The 23052-nt window shown below is 41.6% G+C and overlaps 1 protein-coding gene across 1 annotated transcript in view; it reads left to right on the plus strand.

Annotated features, from left to right (window-relative positions):
• The first annotated feature begins 19095 nt into the window (after nucleotides 1-19095).
• The window catches only part of CCDC93 (coiled-coil domain containing 93), a 30930-nt gene continuing 26973 nt past the window's right edge, over nucleotides 19096-23052 (plus strand). The window contains exons 1-3 of the mRNA XM_041405312.1: nucleotides 19096-19343; nucleotides 20350-20463; nucleotides 22211-22305. Coding sequence (XP_041261246.1) covers nucleotides 19302-19343; nucleotides 20350-20463; nucleotides 22211-22305 — 251 coding nt within the window. The 5' untranslated portion in view covers nucleotides 19096-19301. The remainder of the gene's footprint in view (nucleotides 19344-20349; nucleotides 20464-22210; nucleotides 22306-23052) is intronic.

Raw genomic sequence — 23052 nt, forward strand, 5'->3', positions numbered from 1 at the left:
GAATGGTCACAGCAGAAGGATCCAGGTGAGGAACTACAGGGTTCTTTATTTCCTGACATCCCTTCTGCTTAGAGAGGCCAGTTTACAGGGGGACAGCTTTGGGATTAGAGAGGTGGACTCTGCTGCAGCTGCTTTACTTGTCCCAACAGTATCAAATGTCTCTTCTGTTCATCTCAGAGAAGAAGGAACAGAGGTAGGCATCTTTTATCAGTGGTAAAAATGGCAATATCCAAGGAAAGGGATCAAGGAGGGATAAGGACTGGTGTGGCACCTCTTCAAGACCTGGATCACACCACTGGCAGGTGAAGTGCTTCTTCAACCAGTTGGTTTTCCCATCTTTGCGAATGGCTCCTTCCCTTGCACCTGAGCTTTGTCTCTTCTCCACTTCCATACTTGATCATCAGGGCAGTGGGAGGTGCTGGGTGTACTGACAGTGCCTGCAGAGCTGCATAGTTCTGAATGGCTTTCACTGTTTCCTTGTGGAATCTGTCCTGGAGCCTGTGCCAGTGGATGTTCCAAGGCCTGGCTCATAGTAACATTCCTTTGAGAAATAATGGTTTCACTGGGAGAAGTTGCCAGTACATTAAAAATGTAAGAAGGACAGCATTTTTCACACAAACGCTTGCTGTCAATATAGATAATGAGGTACGTGCTGCTGGTTTCCTTCTTGGGGTGGGAGACAAAGGAGAACTGGACTTGGTGCTGAATGGATGCTTGTGAGAAGCTGGTACTATTCAGTGATTTACGAGCAGCTTGCAGACATCAGGAGTAAAGGTTCGTTACATCTCTAATTTTTTTCTTCCTTTGGGCAGGTGGCCTAACAGCCCAACAGCTGATCCTACGTTTTAAATTTAATTTTAATTGAATGCACTGTTAGAGATGCCTTAAATTGACTCTTTTTGTTTGAATTTCCTAAGGGAGTTTGCCCCAAGACCTCTATCCTAGTGATAACTTATTCTGGCCAATGGAGCCAGTGTGTATTTATTGTACAGCTCTCCGTCCCCTCTCCGGCTCCTGCTCCCATGAACACTGCTGTTGCTGATGACTAGAAAATTGCTCAAGTGTGAACTGTTTCACTGTCTGTCACTTTGCTCATTAGGCTAGTGAGAAAATGTATCTATGGCTCTGTCACACACAGCCCTCATTAGGTTAGCAGCACATTGAGATCATTGCCTTTTTTAAAGATGGCTGCAGGAAAATGGCTGGGTAGTTTGATGCTCCTCAGTAATAAGTGGAAGTAGCAAAACCAGGGCTCGCTGCATTCCTTTCTGAGATAATTGCATTGTTTGCAGAACCTGATCAATGGAATGAAGGGATACTGCTGGGCAAGGCAGCGTAATCCCACTTCTTACTCCGAGTGGAAAGGGCTGAAGGTGCTCAAGATAATGCAGTGTGCAAAAGAGGTTAAGGATGAGGACACTCTGTTTTTTGCATCACCTTCTCCTTGTGCCTGTTAAACTGGGGGAGCCCCACTGAGGGTGGTGTGCTATTGTTTGTGTCGGCATGAGCAGAGCTCAGGTCTATCAGCTACAGCTCTATCTGGCAATGAGGGTACCAGGGGTTTCTAGTTCCTGCCTCCAGCAATTAGCCAAAGTAGCACTAGTCAATATAGAACCATTTTAGCCATTCCTGGAAGGCTGCATTTAGACACTCTCACTAGCAAACGTCTGTGCTGTGCTTCTGCTAGAAAAAGTGTGCTAAATGACCACATGCCTTCTCTCTAATTAGGGCTGTCTTTCTAGTTTACTTTTCCTAAGCAAAGAGTGCCACTGACTTCCACACTGGCATTTCCCCTGAAGTGGATCCATTAACTGTTCTGTGCTCTGGAAAGATGGGTCGCTGTTTACTCCAACCACCAGAGCTGTAGGACTTGCAGCAGGAGCACAGTGTAGGATGGGACCATTGTATGGATGGGAGCTGCTGCTTGCTTTGCTGCAAAGGATGATTCTGAGAGCTGCAGCACAGCCTTTTCTGCCATGGCTTTGGTGTGGACAAAGTCTAGCTCAGCCTCTCACTAGATGCTGTTAGCATTGGTAGGTTATGGTTTGCATGTCACTACAATTGCTCAGAAAAGTAATTTTACATGAGGAATTTCTTCTATGCTTTCATTGTAAAGTATTTCTACTGATGGTTTCCTTCTGGTGATCCCCAAGACCCAAAAAGCAGTTTACACACAAACTTTTGCATCAAGTGAATATTTGTAGAAGTCTGTGGGGCAGTGTCTGGTTGCCCCACTGGACCTGCAGCGCTGATGATCCATCTCTATTCCAGCACAGGAATGTTCATTAGAGGATCTGTGGTGTTCTGTAGCTGATTAGGTTCATAGCAGATATGTATCCCCTAGGGATCAGATGATGAAAAAAACTTAAGGCCTTTTTGCTTATTTAAAGTTGATATCCAACTCCAAGTTAAATTGGATATCAAGTATTTGACTCACTCTGCATATATTCTTTTCAATTCCATATACATAGGATTCTTCTCATTATCTGCATTTACAAATTCAAAGGCAATTAGCCCTGAAATAGCTAGAAATGTAGAGAAAGAAATGTTTGAATTTTTATTTCCCATAAAGTTCACATTTTCTTTTTCATTTAAGTGGAACTTTAATTTCTTTTGAAGCATATAAGACAAGTGTAAAAAAAAAATAAAAAAAAGAAAGGCCCTCATGGGACAGGAGGCTGGAAAGGACCATTATAATGAAATAGAATACTTGCTTCCTGGGCTGGTGATTCAAATACTCTTTGAGAGGCTGAGTCTATATCCACATGTTGGGAGTTCTGGTGCTGGGATGGCTGGGCTCTGGTGTTTTTGTTCTCCTGGCAGCTGAAGCTGGCCTGGGATAAATGCTGGGTGTTTCTAGAGGTTTGTACCAGCCTACAAGGTCACCACAAAGCACAGCCAAACCTGCAGCACCACACCATCTGCTGTGTCCAGCCCGTCCCTGCCGTGGGCTGGCGTTCAGCTGGCTCCACAGGCCCCAGCAGGAGCTCAAGTTGTTATCCAAGCCAAGCTTTGGAGCTACCTGTGCAGGAATACCTGTGTCCAGTCAGAGGCTGAGTGGGTGTTAAGGAACATGGGAGCAGAAGACAGGGCTCAAACTCTCATTTGAGACATAATCCTGCTGTAGCCTATGGGAAATAGCCACTCCAGTTCCAAAGGAATTGCTGTCCCCACAGTAAGGATGAGCAGACAGAGAAAGCTTGGCTCTCATGAACACAGCCCCTGAGCTGTGGAGCCAATAGTACACGACAGGAGCCAATTTCTTGGATTTTGCCTCTGTGTCAGAATGGAAGCAGTCTGGTGAACAGCAAAGCCTGAGCTGTGGCTGCAGTGTTCTGGGGACCTGTTCCCAGCTCTGTGCCAGCACTGCATTCCCTGCAGAGCAGGCCCTCCATCCCTGGGCTTGTTTCTCATTCACCTGGCCACTGGGAATGACAGGTTCATGCCCTGTGTTGATTTTGCAATTGTCTTCAGTTTTACATTAGTATTTAAGTTTCCTTCTCATACATAACTTGTCTCAGACACACCAGCTTTTTATGGATGTAATTAATTTACAGCAATAGTACTTAGTTCATCCAGCTGGCTGGTTGTGCCTTATTAGTGCTCAAGAACAAGACTGGGTTTTTTCTTCATTCTGACAGGGATTCTTGGAGCGTCAATGAGCAATTAGTTTAAAAAAGCTGTCCTGTGGACACAGAATTAGTATTAAAAAGGCTCAAGACTGAACTTGAATATCTTTGAGATGTCTGCAATTTTGTTATTCTTTTTATTTATCAAAGGATACATTATTAACTAAGAATCTTCTCCAAATACATATCACCCATTTAAAAAATTACAGCTTTTTTAAGGTTTACAAGTTAATTGTCATAATTTAAAGTAAAAATACAATATAGTATTCCAAAAGATGAATGAGTGTCTTTCTGAACAGGTGGTGCTTCAAGTGTTTGGGGTTTTTTGAACAATGACATTTTTATAAAGAAACTTCCTAAAGCAGAATTATTGCAGGAGTTGACTCTCAAAGGACAGTTGGTGACATCAGTTTCTTCTTTTTATTTGAGCTGTTGGACCCAAGACTAGACTGTAGACTTTTTAACTTCTATAAACTCTGCAATATCTGCTGCAGTAGGAAAATAAATAACCAACAGCAGTACATGAAGACATTACAGGTAACATGGCCTGAACTAGTACCTCACTAATGTGTACATAACCTGCTTTATAAAACCATATCTTATCCAGGCTAAGGACTTAATTATTATTGATTAGTTCTGCCCACTCTTCCAATATCAGTCATTATTGAAATAATCTCCGTATCCCTCATTAAACATGCATCTGTTTCCATGGGAATGCATTTTTAAATAAGAAGTGCTATTTGAATATTATTGGTTTCACTGGTTGTTCAGGCACTTGGTGCTGTGGTTGCCCAATCTGTCATAGTTAATCAACTCTCATCTCTTAACACTGGCTGCAGTTATCAATGAGTTGAGGATTAATATTCTGGGCGAAGCAGATGATAAATCATTTGTATATAATTAGTGTACAGCAAGGTTACAGCTGACATGAATTTTTATCTTAATTATGAGAGAAATTTGTTCCATTAATTTAATTTAGTTTGCATGAGTGGCTAGACACCTAACAAAGTTAATCTTACACCTGTCATTACAGCAGTAAGGAGAGGCTCATTTTCAAGCTGTAGACACAGAAACTCTGGTATATAAGGATAATGTTGCTCATTCTGATGTGAAAATAGGTGATCGTAGACAGAAGATACAGAACCTACTCTCTTTAAAGGCTTCCCAAAGGATTTATGTGTGAATATTACAAGGACTCAAATCTGGTTGCTTCTGCACCAAGCAGACTAATTTTCCTTCATTCTCCGTCTGTACTTCTTCACAAGAGAAACATGCAGTGCCTACAAACAAAGGCAAAGATTTTCCCTTTATTTTCATTTTAATTACTTGAACTATGTACATATAGTTAACATGTGACAATACCATAACCCTTGTGTGACATAATATCTGCATTAATAGCTGTGGGTGAGGAAATTGTGCTGCCTGCAATCCAGCCTTCATATTTATGTGAAAAAGAATTATTCATAACTTCATCTACTACACAAATGGCAATTATGCAGGCATTTCTGAGGTTTCAGCAGACTGAATAAACCTAAATTCTGTGTTAATTATCCAAGCAATTATCAAGTCTGATAAATCATACATGATTGATAGATAAGGTGGGGCTGTTTGGGTAAGAGGATATGGTGTTAGTTATTTTGCTGATAATTAACCAAGCACTGAAATGAAAGAAGACTATTTGTGGCATCTCTTATAAAAATGTTTATCTTTATAGATTTGTTGATTATAGTTATTTTATTCCTGTAGGATGACATGGAAAAAGAAAAGCCAATACCTGAGTCTTTTTACAGCTAATGAGATGAGACTGAATACGGTGGAGAGAGAAATATAAGTGAAAATTGCATTCTGCACTAGCTCAAGTCCAAATACATATTTGTAATACAAGCCACAGTCTCCTTCACATTTGCAGCATTAAAATAACCCTCAAACAGAAACATTAATTGCACAGTAACTCAGATTAATGTTTTGTAATATTAGTTCACAATTATTACTCTCAGCTAAGGTCAAGAAGTATATAGTTGGATATTCACAAAGAAATGACTGATTTAAAAACAAAGAGCTCTAATGGAATTCAATAGTGCTTTTCAGTCATTCCAGTTGGCATCTCTATTACCTGAAATGATTCACAGTCCATTATGGGAGCTTCCATGCTAATAGAATGTCTATCTTCTGTAATACAGACACATCAGGGCACTAACTGAGAATCTGTCACAATGAATTTCATCTAGATTTCACTTCATCTCTTCATGGACTGTAAAATTTGCTCTTGTACAATGCCTAAATTTACTGTGGGTAATTGAGAGAGATCTATAGATGCAGCACACAGTAAAAAGCAGTTTTCCAAAGATCTATTGTAAATTGTGCAGATTTGGTTCAGTTGGGAAAAGATTATGAAATGCTGGACACCACTGGCTGCTAATTAAATGTTTTTGGTGAGCTCTGAAAATATTTTTAATGGATCACGATGAATAGAAAAGTGAAAACAGCATCCTGGGTAAAATATCTCTCTTGCAGCTAGAAAGGCAATGAAAAAGCTTTTGAAATCTAAGAAACCCAAAAAATGAGATAGGCAAATGAGTAAAAGCAAGCTCCATTACCCCTTGTAAGACTTATGGATCATATCAAGTAGACCTATGATATTTTTTATCTCTCTTGTGTTTACATAGTGCAAAGTGGGATATTATCCACTTAATCTGACTTCTAGTTCTTTAGAAAATCCTTCTTACATAGGCAGGCAACTCCATTTTATTTTTGCACTGAGAATATCCATCCTATCTGAAAATGTTGATGTTAAGTTCTATGCATGGATTCTGGATAAAAAATTAAAATAACGTTTAGTGTGCGGTTCATTTTTTTCCCCAGATGAATACTTGCTCCTCTGCTCATGAAATAGATATTCTGAGCATTTTCAACCATTTCTGTCTATTTTTTAAAAATTTTACTTGTTTCCATTAATAGCTAAACAAAGTATTGGTATCCTTACTGATCACAGACTTTAATATTTGTTAGCCAGTTGCAATTGTGAAATATTCTATAGCTTTTTTCCTAAGCCACAAACAGAATAATAGCATCACGCTTCACTGCAAGTGAAGTGATCTCAGCCTTTACATTAGGAGAAAATCAGAATGGTATGACTGCAGTTCATTACTGAAATAGGTAACTGATGAACTGAAAAGACAAAGGGCATTGTTAAATGAAATGTCATTATTAGAGCTGCTCATGTTTAACAAATGTACTGTAAGTTAATTCAGCGGTGTTTTCTCCAAAGTTCTCTGTAGGACGTTCACCATTCATGCTTATGTCTTCACATGTTCAAAGTATTTTTATTTTCTTTGTGGAAATAAACATTAACTAAATCTTAAGTAAACACCAGTTAAACTGTTGCAAAAAATGCTACATCAATTTTTGTCCAAGGCTTACTTCCAGAACTATGGCTCACCCAGTGAGCTCTGAAAGACAAGCATTTTTGAATGTTTATGTATATTATGTTTAAATAAATGCCTTGTTTTCCTTGAAAGAAAACAGAAGGTAAATGCAGAATTTCACAGGAAAAAGATTTAGTCTTTAGGCTTCCATTCAGCAATTTGTGACTATGCAACAAAGTACTTTGGCACGTGTTTAATGTCAGGACCTGAAGCATCTGGTTTAATATGTTGCTGAACTGGGGCCTTAAAGCACAAGCAGAATCTTGGACCTTGTATTTTAAGAGCTGTGTAAAAGTGGTGTTCTGATATCAAATAAAAAACATATCATACTTTCAGGATCTGTGGGAAACTGTTTGCATTGCCCCAGAGGTGATAAAAATAATTTATGGACTCAGTATTTTTCACAACAAGGAAATGACCTCAGCTTTGGCAATCTGAGGTAGTTAGTGAAGCTTTTCTGCTACATTTATAGATTTACTTGAGCTACATATTCTTTGACCTGTATTTGAGATTTATTGGCAGATACAGAAGTCACAGTGAATAACCTAAAAAGAAATTGATGCTCTGTGCATTTTGTGCATGGATTGACTGACAGATTATGAAGGGCTGCTTCTTCACAAGTGATTGAGGCCTGTGCCCTTGCTTGTTATAAATATGTCTGCTGGGGTGTCATGTGAATTTTTTAACTAGAAGTTTTAATACAACAGGAAGATTAAAAGCATATTGAGACTATTGGATGTGTGAATATGAGCTTGAAAAGAGAATATATGCTATGGGTGCCACAATAAGGCATCAAACCATCAAACTCCTGGGAGCAGCCTTCTCCTCTCTGAGCTGTCCCACTGGCCTGGCACCTCTCCTAAGAACAGGACTGCAGAGTCCAAGTCTTGTGTGGCAGAGCATTAGTGATCCAAAAGGGCAGGACAAGAAAGGTTCCTCTGGTTCCTCTCCTCCCGCTATCCCAGTAGTGACACCCAGGTCAGCCCTGAGAACAGCCAAGGCTTCACCCAGAGCTTGCTTTGTCTTGAAGGGGTTTTGAAATGAAGTTCTGGGCCTTTGAGGTACATATTCAAGGCACTCCTCAGTGCTTTGCGTGATCCTACAGGACTGAGTGGTTACCTTTGTATGGGAGGGAGGGAGGGAGAGTCCTCCTGGGTTTCCTCAGGAGGATTGAGCACTGAGCAGTAAATAAGGGAAGTAGAGGCTCTATTTGATGGTCTACCATCTGACTGGAAATCACAGACCATACAAGCACCTTTTTTTCATGACACTGCCATGGAACTAAGCTATTAATGACATTATGTAGATATCCCTAATATCTTTTCATCCCTCTTTCACTTTACGCAAGGAACTTAGAAGCTGCACTCAAATATCTGCACTGACAGTTCCATCATTTGCCTGATGGAAATTGGAAAACAAACAACAAAGAGTCCTTTCTCCCATCCTGCCACCAGAAATGAGACTAATAGATAAATAAAATATAAGGCAAGACTGTAAACAAAGTTTACTCTCCATCTCTGTTCTTGTGGCCTTAATAATCTTTTCACACAGTTTTTTGGCAGCAAAAAATAATTGGCAATATAAAAGTTTTAAAGCAACCCATGGTACTGTATCTTCATTGTCTCAGAGGAAGCACAAGACATAATAAAGAGTAAAAATTTACTCACTTGAAGCTGAGCTTCATCCTCATATGTTCAGCTATGCATAGATTTTAAATGTATGAAAGAGGGATGTAAGAAAGAAGTTATAACAGATTCTCTCTGTTCTACTGTCACCAAAGGCATCACAAACAAAATAAACATGACTTGGACTACAAACAACTATGGATGAATTAATATTTTCTGCCTCCTGAATGTGCTACAGGAGATCTCTGCATTGGAAATGAACATTGCACTGTGTGAATATGCCAAAAGCTCTCTGAGCTATCTGCAGCAACACCAGGCAAAACATACTTTCTCGATTTATTTCCACTCATTTGTTTAACTTCACTGCCATCTGCTGTTAAGGAAGAGAACCTGGCCCGCAGGCCTGGGAAATGGCTGTGATGTGCCCAGGTAGGGCTTGCCAAAGCACTTCCAACACTTACATAATTTTCCTGTGTTGTAAAGGACAGGAAGGAAATTGTTGTTCATAAGGTTTGTGTCCTGTGCATCCTTACTTCATCCAAGTGAGTGTTTTATCCCTGTCACACCTTGTGAATACTCCAGCAGCACCAAGCTAAGTCATGCCACCATTCTTTGGGCAGTTTCCTTCTGCATCTCCCTCCCACTTTTGCTCATGTTCTTTTTGACATCACTGTTGCCCTATGTACCTTCAAACAGATCCTGGAAAATCTCATCTTTTCCACCCAGCATAAGAGTACATGGAATAAGGGCTTGAAAAAGAATCAGTAATTATGCCAACTCTCATTTTGTGCAATGGAAGCACCATCAGTTTATCAGGCAGAGAGCACTGGAACAGATGGATCATCAGCTCCTGTCATTCCGCAGGTCATGAAGTTCCTTCCAGTCTAGTTACTTCATCCTGGCATTTTCACTGCATTTAACAAATATCACTCACTGTGGATAATGAAAAAAAAAAAACACTATGAACTGAAAAAATAGTTTGCTTATGGAAAAAGATGTCAAAAGTGGAATATATTCTGCTACTGATGGGTGCAGTTAGAGACAGGAAGTCTGTAAAAGCATGACATTTTCTATTGCTTCCTATGTATGTGTTTCCAGCTTTGACTCAATGACTCAATTCTTTGGCCTGATTCAATACAAAACAACAAAACTTTCCTTTGACCACAGCAGGCTTTGGCTGAGACTGCTAGCAAAATTACAGTGGAAGATAAAGTGATATTTGAAAATTAACATAAGTGTTGTGTTCAGATAGTTAACCTAATGGCCTTCAAAGGTAAATGATATTACAGTTATACACATTTAATACAAACAGTATATTTTTACTCTGCAATGTCAAGAATAGGCAGTTTGCTACTCTGGTATTAAATCTTTCCTCATGGCAATGCTTTCAATGTCCTTGCTTTTCTGATTTTTTTTGTAATTACTAAAAGGCCTGATGATCAGTACAGATGTAGAAGAAGCAAGATAGTCTATGTCCTCTTAAGTCCAAACAATACAATTGCATTTCAATCCTGATCTCAGAATATCTGTCACTATCAAAGCTAAGTTATGAACTGAAAAAATATAGCTCAATTTTCAGATACTGTGTTAAGTGCAGACCAGGCAGTTAGAAAATTTTATTCTGCCTTATAAATGGGATGAATTTGATACGGAGTTCAGTGAAGAAGCATCAGAATGGAACACCAACGTGCCAGTTCCTTAGTAGAACAACTTCCCTCAGGGGAACAAGATGCATGTGAAAAAGTCTTGTCCAGCATTTGGTAACTTGTTAGCACAGGGGTGTGTTCTGGTGGGCAGAATGCAGTGACAGTCAAACTCGTGTCCAGATCTCCTGAAAAACCTCAGTATGAGACATGGGACAAATGACTCTGCAAATGAAAGGGTTATATAAAATACTTTGCAGAAAAGTTGGGCTAGAGTTTACCATGGTCTAAGGCCAGAGATGTTGCTCTTTTTTTTTTTTTCTTTATTCTTTATTTGTCCATAAAATATTTTAAATACTTGTTCTGAATCTAACATTTTCCCATGCATTTTTTTATTTCCTCAGTTTCTTCTATGAAACAAATAGATGCTCTGCTGAGAATATCCACTCTTCTGCACAACCACCCAGCACATGTGGAGGCAGAATTCATGAGCTAAATCTCTTCAGAACTGGCTCAACATTTGAAATTCTGTGTTGGCAAGTTCGTGTAAAATGACTGGCACTTGGTAGTTCTGACTTACTGCATGGCACAAGAGCCACTGCTGTCCTTCTCACTTTGGAGCTCCCAGTTCACTTTGTCTTCCTGAAAGCAGGCTTGGCTGTTCTGTCACAGACCAGCTTTCGCTGAGCCACTGTGAGACATGCTGCTTCCCTTCATCACACTTCCAGAAATAAAGGCAGGAGAATCCTGATGTGATGTTCTGATAGAGCATATGCACTCAGTTCATCCTACTTTCTAAATCAAAAAATTGCAGGATTTTTTTTTGGCTATACAAAGGGAAAAGTATAGTCAATGGATTGACTAGATGACAGCCAGTTAGGGAAGCAAAGACTGACAAAAAAGAAAATGCACTGTCAGATTTTCCTTTAAATCTGCAGTAAAAAGGGAACTGGGAGATAGTTTCAGCAGAAGAGATGAAGACAGAGAAATGGCTTTAAGCTCAGTATAACAGTAGGTAAGGTAAAAGGTTAATTATTCCTTTGGTGGAAGTGATAGTTCCTGAATTAATGGGAACAACTTCATCTCCTCCCAAGAAGCAGTTCCTGGATTCAGTAATTTCTGCTCCCCATGGCTCCAGTTATGGCACTGCTCTGTGCTCACTGCTCAGCTTCCCACCCACCCCAGGCTTCCCAAAGCGGAAGGAAGTAATTTCTGCTGAGTCCATCTGTAGGAAATGAAGAGTTTGGCATGGCTTTTTAGTTTACAAAAGTCTGAGTAAGAGAAGCAACACATCTCTACAACTGCAGGACATCACAGCCTGGAGTATGGTAAGTTGTCAGAGCAAAGCCAAGAGATGAGAAGCTGGAAGAGGTTATAGTCCCACAGAAAGAAATTTAGGAATCAGGATGTAGCTGCATGTCTATTTCTTATAGTGAGTAAAACTAACATGAATCCCAAGAAAGCAGGCAGCAGCAGTGGGCAGCAGAGCTTGCAGGAGTTTGTAACACTTGTCTTGTTAAAGCTGTGTCTTTTACAACCATTCCAAACAAACTGTGCTGGGCAGCACATGGTGCTGTATCCAGGTGTGCCCCAGGTGTGTGTATACCTGTAGGAACTTTCCTCCTAATTTCAAAAGTCATGGAAATTACAAGGCATCTTTTCCACCTTGTTTCTAGAAGGCATAGTTCCTGATAAGAGGACATGCCTTGGAGATAAGCAGTGTAACTCCAAATGTATTACTTCCAGCCTTTCAAAATCATGAGGATATGAACAACTGGAGACAGTGGAGGAATTGCTAGGAGAATTCTACAACAAAAGACTTCATTAGCCTTGAACTGTAAAAAAATCCAACACAGTCACTGGAGTCAGCCATGCTGCTGTTTTTGAGGTGACTGATAAGAAAAATGCTGACAATCTTAGAGGTAAATCTTTCTCCTGAGTGGCCCTGCATAAAGGATGTGAAGGTGCATAATAAGGCATTGACAATTCTTATTTTTATTATGAGCCTTGCAATATTTGATGCTTGTTTATAGCCCAGCTCCCAGAATCAAGAGATTAGGTGAAAGTCTCTGTTTTAATTAAGAAACAAAGATTTTCTTCAATTTTTCCACCCACAGTTGTGAGATGCTGGGAGGAAGCACAACATATAATTTTTCTTTCATGGTAGTCATGAGATGCTCTGTGCTGACTTATTCAGACATGCTATCCAGTTTTATGCTAGGTGACATTCTGAGGAATATCTTTACACTTTGGAGATGTAACACTGTATTATCTTACTAAATAAAATATTAAATCAATATTATGGGGACCAGATTCATATGATAAATTAAAAAATAATTTGGTAATTACATTACCATTTTTTTCATTAATTACATTCTGAATTACAATTAAGAACTTCAATGGCTTCAACATTTTTTTCCTTTACCTTGGTTTTGGCAAGGTTCCCTGATGTTTAGGGGCTTTGCACTGCTTTTGAAGTCTGAGAGAATCAGTCTGCACAAACTCCAGCCGTAGAAAATCAGTTCTTTGCAGAATAAAATTCCAGAAAGTGTTTCCTAAAGTTATTATAAACACTAACTGCTTTTATTAACTCCTGATGAAGCTCACATTAGCTTGCCCTTGAATTTTAATGAAATAGGCGCCATCAGCATTGAGTTGAAGAATCCATCCAGAAAAATCATGTATTTTATTTGTTAGCATATTTAGCTTCTATTTGTGCTGAAATGAGCTATGATTTGCAAATAATAGTTAAGTTAAGATCCATCCTTTTTGCTTACTTCTGAATAGCTAGAACAGCAAAAGGTAATTAATTTTTCTTAATAATTGCTTCTGTGGAAAAAGAAAATCTTTGAAAAGACAGCTCAGCCAAGTTTCTTGAACACTGTAAGAAAACACTTGGATCACACTCTCAAAAGCCTTGAACTGTCCAGTGCAATAAAACTTGGGACTGCATTTCATGGTGCCCATAAAACCTGCTCCAAAGCCTCCTAAAAAAATGTCTCAGAACAATTCAGAAAAAGTTTGATTCAAATTACAAGAACTGGGTGATTTAAGAGACAGAAGTAAGGTCACTGTCACCCCTGATTTATTTTCAGGACGCTCACTCTTGTACTCCTTATGTATAACCGAATAATGAACTAAAACCCACTAAATAAACCACATCCAGGCGGCTTTCCAGAGCACCGTACTGCGGATGCGTTTCCTGCTGGCAGCAGAGCACAGCGGTGTGCCTGCTGTCACCAGAGGGTGCTCTCCCACCATTTGTCAAAGTGTCTGCCCGAGTGAAAGCAAGATCTGATTCTTAAAAAGACGAGTGGTTCTACTGGCAGTTTTGGGTTACGCCAGAATCCCCTTCTTAGAAGCAGTCTGAAGATGGAGGGAGTGGTAGTGAATGGCAGCAAAGTTTGCTTTTCATTTAGGGTTAAGTTGCAGTCAGGGTAAAATTCCTAAACAACATTGCTTGGTGGGACTGTTTCATTTCAAAATGCACACATGTATAAATTACTGATGTTAAACTGGATGTCTATCCAGATGGTACACAGCCGTTTATTTTCCTGCAGGCTATTTTCCTTTTTTCTTAGCTCTGTCCAAGGTTACACTTCCAAAGCTCACCTCAAATCTCTACAGTTCTGTCTCTTTTATCTCTACATTGCTGATATTTTATCTTGCTTCTCTTACCACTTGTCTGTCTTTTCAATTCTCTTTCAAAAAATCAACATGGAAGAAGAAAAGCTAAAAAACCCCCTCCATGTTAGATATCATTCTCTTGGGAGTGAAGTGTACCTGTGAGAAGTCTGTTACTGTTTCAGACTCTCTCACTCCATTGGGAAATTAACTGTTCATTCTTACAACTATTTTAAGTGAAGGATGTGTCATAGTATTATCGCGTGTAGAAGGTAAAGTCTAAATCCATATATTTTGCCTAAGAATGTCACAGTGAAAATACACACCTCTCTGCCCCTTTGTAAGGATTTGTAAATTGGTAATCCAACAACCTGAAGTCTCTTATTCTTTGAATTTCAAATGAATCTTACTAGTGATTCTGTTTGGAGAAGTTTTACCTTTCATAAATATAGCATAAGTTCCTGGGCATTTTGTTTTCCAACAATTCCATATCAGATTTGCTCAGTCGCAATATAAAAATGAAGGAAAACATTTCTTCACAGAGCTGTGATCTGAAATTTAATATCCTGGCCCAAACCAAGGAGTCTGTGATGCACTTACAGTGCATAGGTTCTCATTTTGTTTGTTCGTTCTCAGGTCAAGGCTCAGTGAATCAGATTTAATTAGTTGTTCCATGGATGATATGTGAATTAGAAAGACCCACTTCATTCTCCTGGATATTAATTTATTTTGAGCACAACAGCTACAGATGACCTGAGACTTTCAGGAAAGATGTGCAAAGGTACTGTCCCAAACAAACCTCTCTGTGGGTGACTACTCTGTGTCAAGGGGTGCTGTGCCTGTCCTTGCCTGGACTTTGCAGTGTGCACCCACACAGAAACTGAGAAACTCCTCGGCAGCCTGGTTTTCAAAGAGAGCACAGTAGCTCTGAAAATCCAGCCTCTCAAAAATTGAAATACCCAAAATTATTGGCTACTTGCATATTGTGACTACATAACTTTGAGTCATGAGATCAAAATCATGACACTGCAGAAAGAGAAGTCTGGCAAAAACTTTATATTCATCACATTCTTCATCATAATATTCTCATTTTTCTCCAGGCAGACTTCTAGATCTGGCACAGATGAAATTGTAGAGAGGACCACCAATTCTATCAAGTTCTGTCATATAGACCATGAGGGAGGTGTGATTTTATTTCTTACTAGAATCTCAATATTTCCACTATCAGATTATCTTCTCCTCTACATATTCCACAGGCCACAAAGCCTTTCCTCTTCCAAGTAAGTGAGCTAAAAATGTTTGTGTTCATATTGCCCATCTTACAAAACAATATTAAAAATGACACCAACATAATTTTCAAGAAAAATATGTCTTCTTGTCTGCCTGTGTTATAAACTATTAAGTGCTGAAAACAGGAATTGTTCAGAGGAGGGACTAAAGAGGACCTTGGCTGGACTGGACCTTCTAAATGTCACCTATGGGTACAACATGAGCATGTTTAAAACAGCACTATTTCCTGTTATGTGTGAGTGCTGAAAGGGCACAATACCTTGCAAAGAATATCAGTTGGTCTGATGGGATGCAATGGCCTGCTGCAGCCCCTAACACAGTGGCCACTGTAACAGGTCTGTGACTTTTTCATTTCACAGTGCACAGTCTCACTTTCACTGACGATAATTGGGAATTTGCAATTGCCCATTGAATGGTTCTCTATGCCTACTACATCCCAGGAGAAGGATGAAGGGGAGCTGAGTAACTGTGAGGAGATGGGATACAACCAGGACAAATTAAAAGAGTAAATGCATGCAGAGGAAGATACTTGTGCTGTAGCCAACAGTTCTGCTGATTCCAGAAGCCTGGATGAAAACCCTTATCACAGGAATCATATTATTAAGGATCAGGATAGAAGTGATGTCTGTGCTGGGGCAACCAAATGGGTTGAAAAAAGAGCCCACTCAAGATATGAGCCACAGAAAACAATGCAAAATCTGATACTGAGTTTGGAGGGCTTGAGCTTAGTTCCCTACAAGAGACTTCAGCTTCTCCTGTAAGTAGGAATCCAACTGGGAAGATGCAGTCATGGCAGTACTGAGGTCGCCTGATGCAACCACTGAGATCCTTTCCATTTACTCTGAGATCTGTCTGTGACACTTTGTTTTATGGTATCCTTAAAAAAAGTTGCACCCTAACAAGAAGATGCTGTACAAAGGACCATTGCACAGGAAGTTATATATACTTTATTTTATCTATCATGCAAAATGGAAATAAATCTCTTTTAGGCCTTCTCAGAATAGAGAACATTGGAAAGTTACTTACGTTACTTTGTTTATCTAACTGTGTCTGCTCTACAAACAGTGGAGCCCTTGCTGTTGCTGTTAGGACTCCATCTCATGCTTTTATTTTTATTACAAGGAGAAACAAATACGTGCTAAAAGATACAGTGAGATCTACTGCTACATTTTCAGTGGTGACTGAGTTTAATGTTGTCACAAGTCCAGGCTGAGCAGCAAAATGAATCGCATGGCTATATAAAAAAATGAGGAAGCTTTTTAGCCCAGCTTTGTGGGATCAAGATTAATGAAATAGGAAAATCAAGACAGGATTGCTGAAAGCAGCTGCACCAAGAACCAGAACTCACTTACCTCCACAGACCAAAATAAAGTAGGAAAAACTAAGCCTACATTGAAACTGCTCAAGATTTGGAAGCACAAAATCAAAAAAATCTGAAGAAAAGGAGGTTTTTCTTTTTTTCAATAGTACCCCCCTTGGGACTCCTTTTAAAACTAATTGGTATTTAGAAGATTGATTATAATTGAAACTGCTCGAGATTTGCAAGCACAAAATCAAAAAATCTGAAGAAAAGGAGGTTATTCTTTTTTTCAATAGTACCCCTCTTGGGACTCCTTTTAAAACTAATTGGTATTTAGAAGATTGATTATCCAAATGTCATAGGGGACGGCAGCTCTGTCTGGGTAACTGAGTGAATCTGCATCGCAATTACATGTTGGGAAGCAATGCTTTTGCAAAGTATTTTATTGAGGTTCAAGTGATCCAAGATGACTTGTAATGACCATAGATTTTTGTATTTTCATGCCTTACTCTTTTCTTTCCTAGATGCATACCAGATGAAGCCTATAAAGGAGGAAAATTCCAGCTTATAAAGGCAAAAAACATTTCCAGCTCTTGTGGTCTCGTACACATACATACAGCAAATTCAAAGAACCTATTACATTTCTGTAACTACATCACTTCAAGCCAGCTTTGTGATTTTGGAGGCCAGCTGCATGAGTTTTAAAGTTCATAGGAGTTAATTAGCCCTGTCTCCCTCCTTTGCCTTACTGTGCTTTAAAAAGCCAGAGAAACAGTTCCATTTCCCAGGGTTAGTTCCCTCCCTTGTCCGATAGTCATTTACTACTTATGTCCCTAGTTCATACTATCTTTGGCTTTTTATTTATCATTTTTGTGATTTCTGAACTTGCTGCTGTGTCTGAAGGTCATCTACATCCCTTCCTAACACTCTCCTGTTCAGCTCTTTTCTTTGTCCCTGCTCTTTGAGGGCTTCAGTCTTCCTCTCCAGTCAAATTAGAGCCATACAGTTCTCTGTGAGGAGAAGGCAGACAAAACACAGAAAGCCCATATTGCTGTGGTGACCACAGTAACCTCTGGGGCTGTGGAACAGTGTTCCGCAGCTCTAATTAAGATGTGGCCTGTGGTTACACCAGTACATGGCCTGAGCTGGTCTGGCCTAGTATTTCTGCTGCTATGATTATTATTATTATTATTATGATCACTTTGTCAGGGCAGCAGTCAGAATGGACTGGCTCATGTATGCTCTGCTGCCCTCCAAAGGATGGGAACGCTACACTCCTGTTCCTTCACCTTATTGAGGCGCTTCCAGACACAGCTGACTGCAAGGTTATTTTTTTGTTTAATATTCTGTGTGTGATGAAGAGTCTGGAAACAGAACACCTGTGACAGACTTGAAAAGACACCCCTGCCAGGTATTTCCTAAGCCATCGCCAACAAGAATGCTACCCATGAAATGCTGCCATGGTTTTCTATCCAGCTGTCCAGCTCACCAAATCCCTGTGCATCGGTGTGATTTTATTCACAAATCCAACCTGTGCTGGCAACCAGCCTGGGCACAGCACCCAGACCCCAGCACACCCATCCCCCTGCAGGCTCTGCCTGATCTATAATAGGAGAATGGTGTTTTGGTGCTGCCAAAGCTGGGGTGGGAGGCCAGGCTCCAGCACATCCACCTTCCCACCAGGGGATGCTCAGACATGGCCCCATGACGTGGCATGAGCCAGAGCCAGCACAGATTTCTTGCTGCTATTATTGTTATTATTAATAATAATAATAATGGGGGTTTCTTGTTGTGGAACTGTAGCACAAACCTGATGAGCAGCAGCTGAGGGACTGGGGGTGTTTGGCCTGGGGGAGGCTCAGGGGTGACCTTGTCACTCCACAGCTCCCTGGCAGGAGTGCAGCCAGGGGGGCCGGGCTCTTCTCCCAGACAACCAGCAACAGGATGGGAGGATGTAATCTTAGGCTGTGCCAGGGAGGGTATTAGCAAAAATTAGGTTGGGTATTAGCAAAAATTTCTTCACAGAAAGCGTGATTAGATATTGTAATGAACTGCTTAACGAAGTGCTGGAGCCACCGTCCCTGGAAGTGTTCAAGGAAAGTCTGGAAATGGCCCTTGATGCCAAGGTCCAGTTGACATGGTGGTGCTTGATGTTGGACCTGCTAATCTCAGAGATCTTTTCCAATTCTGTGACCTGTGTGCAAGGGAGGAAAAACAAAATTAAACCCCACTTCAGCTCTTAGGTCACCAAAGGAACCACGGCTGGCAAGGAGAAGTGTCAGCGCCCAGTGGGGCATGAGTGGCCATGAGGCGCCTCGCAGTCAGAGCGCTCAGTAACTTATCCTCCATGCTGGCGAGAGGCCTCAGGACCCCTTGCAAAAGGAGAAAAAAAGGAGAAAAGAGCGGCGGGCGCAGGGCAGCGCCGCGCAGGGGAAGCGCCCGGGCCCGCGGGGCGGAGCCGCGCTCTGAGGGGCCGCGGGCACGGGGGCACCCGGGGGCGCCCCCAAGGGCGCAGCCCGCGGGCGGGGCCGCGGCCGTTGCGCTCCGCGCAGCCAGTCAGTCACATGAGCCGCCGCCCTCCTTCCCCGGCACCCCTCGGCCGCGAATGGCACGGCCCGGATGCGCTTGTACGCAAGGAGGGTGCGGGCGAACCATTGAGCGGGGGCGGGGGAACCCGGCAGCCGCCGGCCGGGAACACCCCTTCGCCGGGGCGCTGCGGCGGCGGGGAGCGGACGTGACAGCGGCGCGGCCGGCGGCGGAGGGCGATGGGGGTCCCGCGGGGACAGGAGCGCCAGGCCCCGCAGGAGGTACCGGAGCCGCGTCTCTCCCAGCCCCCCGTCCCCCGGGCGCTTGCCGAGGCGCGGCCGCTGTTCCTCCGGCCCCGCTGCACCGGCGTCCCCGGGATCCCCGCCTGCTCCTTCCCCTGGCTGCCGGCCCTCGCGGGCGGCGCGGGGGTCGGTGCCGCGCAGCGGGCCGGGCGCGGGGGACGCGGGCAGGCCTGTGGGGCTGCCGGCAGCGCTGTGCGGGTCACCTTCGGTGCACCATCGCCTGCCCGTGCCCCCGCTGCAAGCCCGGCTCGCCGCGTTCCCGTGGGAGGGAGCGGAGAGCGGGTGGGTGCCCAGAGGGTTGGAGATGGGGAGGGTGTGCAGGTGGGTCCCTGGAGCCTTGTTACCGGCCCTCCGGCCTAGGGCCGAGGTGCTGGGGAGCTCTGTGCCTCTAGGAAATCACGCGTATCCCCGGAGCTGGGGGGTTTCATCCTGTAAGGTGCGGACAAAAGCCCCGGGTCGGGCTGGCTGTGCTGGTCAGGCTTCGGAGCGCTGGGGCTGCCCGTCACAGTTCACTTTTGTTACTGCCGTGCTTTGCAATTACATTGCCCAAAAAGTGGAATTCCGTGTGGGTGTCTCCTCCTGTTTTTGTAGAAGGATTAGAGAAGCGTGTCCTGGTTTTGGCTGAGATAGAGGTTAAATTGAGGTGTGTGAGTTTATGAACCCTGAAATTGAAAGAAATGTGTGAAATGGAGAATAGATTAACTGGCTTGTGGCAATAGGACAATCTTAGTAGCTAGAGACGAGCAGTAGACCAGGAGTTTGAGCAGCAAAAGCAGATTAAAGTATTTAACTGGGTGAAAATATGTGATGTTAAGTCCATGTACAAGTGTGTTGCCTGTTTTTTTAATGTCTTTCAAATTAACAACCAAGTTGCTAATGGAAGGCAGGTTTCCCCTGATATGTGGTCTGTGCCAAGGCTCGGAAAATGCTCATTCTTCAAATGAATGAGAAAAACTGAATTAGTGTTTTGTTGTTTGTTTGTCAGGTTGAAACAAGAGAAGATGAGGAACAAAACATCAAGTTGACTGAAATCTTGGAGCTGTTGGTGGCTGCTGGGTATTTTCGAGCAAGAATCAAGGGGTTATCACCCTTTGACAAGGTGAGGCCATTACAATATTTTAAACCCCTCTTTTAAGCATGAGAGACTTATGTTTTGCTGCTTTGCTTAGCAGTTCTGGGTGACTTTATAAAAGACAGTTGCAACCTATGAGGCTTCCCTGTGTGAATAATTCTGCAAATGACCTAGTTTCAGGCAAACAGGACCTCCTCAGTCTTGAAAGACAATTTTGTGCAGCAAGGCCTGTTTTAGAGGACACAATTAGATGCAAACTAACTGCTGCATGTTTTTTTGGGGTGCTGTGGCCCGTGCTAGAGTTGTGTACAGGGAATTTTCCTCTCTCTCCCAACAGCAGTTAGAATAGCCAGTCTTTGGATACTTGGAGATAACATGGTAATTTTTAAAACAACATTGATGAGAAATGAGGAAGTGTCTTTGTAAGAATGGAGCAGTTAGCCTGGTGAGATTATTTTGGGGCTGTTTTTACATATCTTTAGAATGTCATATTTGTTAACCTTTCATTGTCCTAGACAGGAAGAGTGTGATGCTAACAGTGAGCAAAGTTCAGCTTGAAGAGAGATTTCGGAATTGTTTTAATGCTGACTCTGTGAGAAATTCCTGAACCAAGGTTTGAAAACACAGAACTACAGCAGCCTTGAAATGGATTATTCTGTTTCCTGCTGTCTCTTTGATCATAGCACAGCCTCACTTTGCAATGCAATTTTATTTTATTCAAACTCCTTGGTGTTGCTGACACTTGCTGCTCAGGAGTATGTGCTCACAGAGTAGTTTCAAGGAGACTGCCTTAGGTTGTAACATTGTTGCACTTATGTGTAGAAATCACTTATAGTTACTTAAATACAATTGCAAAGTTACCATTTCATGACAGGGCCCAGCCTCACCGAAATGAACCTTGCTACTGAAAATGATCACGTGCTAATGCAAAAGGGAGATGTGGGTTATCACAGAGGGGAGTGTGAGAGGGGGAGTATGTCAGAAACCTTGTTAGAACCAAAGTTCCTAATTTGCTGCATGATTTTGACAAGTTACTCCACATTTTAATCCCCTTTTCGCTTCTTTCCCTTTGCATACATTTAGGTTATCTTGCACATGTTTATGCGAGGTTGTCTTTAAATATTTATGTAAAGTTGATGAAATGGCTCAGGAGTTTAAATATGCCCATGTCAGAATAGGGCTTAAATAGAGATTTCTGCAGAGCTGGGGATTTCCACTGGTGTACTGATACTGTGTCTAGCACTTTGTGTTGCACGTGTCAGCAATACTACATAATAGTAGCAAAGATGTATATAAAAAGGTAAATATAAGACTGCAATGTCAGCAAGCAGGACATAATAGTAGCAAAGATGTATATAAAAAGGTAAATATAAGACTGCAGTAATTATGATCCTTGATGAAACTTTGATGTGGTCACTTTTTAGAGGTCATGGCATTTAACATACTGTTGTGTTTTATCCATTTGTTTGTTGGTTTAGTTTTCTTTTTTCAATCTGAGAGCTGTTTCAAAACTAATATATAAAGCTAAGAGAGGTATTTAGGTTGTCAATAACTGCTGGGTTGGTTTCTGTCTTCTTGTACACATGTATTGTGTATAATGCTGTATGTAGTTGGTATGGTTATGTTATCTGAGTCTGTCTTAGAGCAGAGAGGATACTGAGGATGGTGAGATTACTGAGCTGTAGTTTCTAAAATAAATAAAGCCTGGAAGATGTATTTGGGTTTACCTCTTCAGTTTAAAATGGCCCTGACCATGGTGTTGCTCCTTTGCCAGGTGGTGGGAGGCATGACGTGGTGTATCACTACCTGCAGCTTTGATATCGACGTGGATTTATTATTTCAGGAAAACTCTACTATTGGTCAAAAAATGTAAGTTGATTAAATGGCAAGTGGGGGATTTTTCTTCTTAGAAAATAAGAAGTGGGTGGGGAGGGGGAAGTTACCTGCTATGTTTCTAAGAAATAGTTTTGGTTCAAATTTCCTGCTTTTGAGGACTGTTTACAAAACATTACACAGGTTTCTCAGACTGTAGTTCCACAAATTCTAAATCCAGAAAGAATTAGTTCAAAAAAGGTAGGGCTCTTCCCTTTGGGCTGCCATGTTCTTATATCCCTACTAAGCTTATGTGGCTCCACACTGAACTGAATTAGGAACTGATCCAAATTAAAACCTACCAAAAAAAAACCCCCAAAAAACCAAAACCCATAAGAAAAAAAAGTAGAATACTTTTAACATGAATGAATTCCTGGATCCAGTTCTCTGTGCAGCTGTACAGATGCTTGTGCTGGCACAAGGGGATATTGCAGAGGCCAAAGCAAAGGGCAGAGGGAGACCACGCTGCTGGAAGCTGGAGTGCAACATTAGAAGACCTTCTCTGAGTTCCCTGTGTCTGCAGTTCTGCTGTGTAAATAACCTCTGACTCCCTTTTGTGGCTCTGGGTTAGAATTGTAGGCATCAGCAAACAGACTTTAAAGCATGTTGCCAAAATAGTTACCTGCCCCATACTGAGGAGGAGGATTTCCTTCCTCAGGGTGACCCAATGAGAACATTGTGTTTTGGTTCATTTCTTATTCATGGAATTTGCTCATAAGCCAGCTAATTCCTGTGCCAGGGAGG

Source organism: Onychostruthus taczanowskii, unplaced genomic scaffold (genome assembly GCF_017590055.1).
Source record: "Onychostruthus taczanowskii isolate IOZ18803 unplaced genomic scaffold, ASM1759005v1 scaffold10, whole genome shotgun sequence".
Classification (NCBI taxonomy): domain Eukaryota; kingdom Metazoa; phylum Chordata; class Aves; order Passeriformes; family Passeridae; genus Onychostruthus; species Onychostruthus taczanowskii.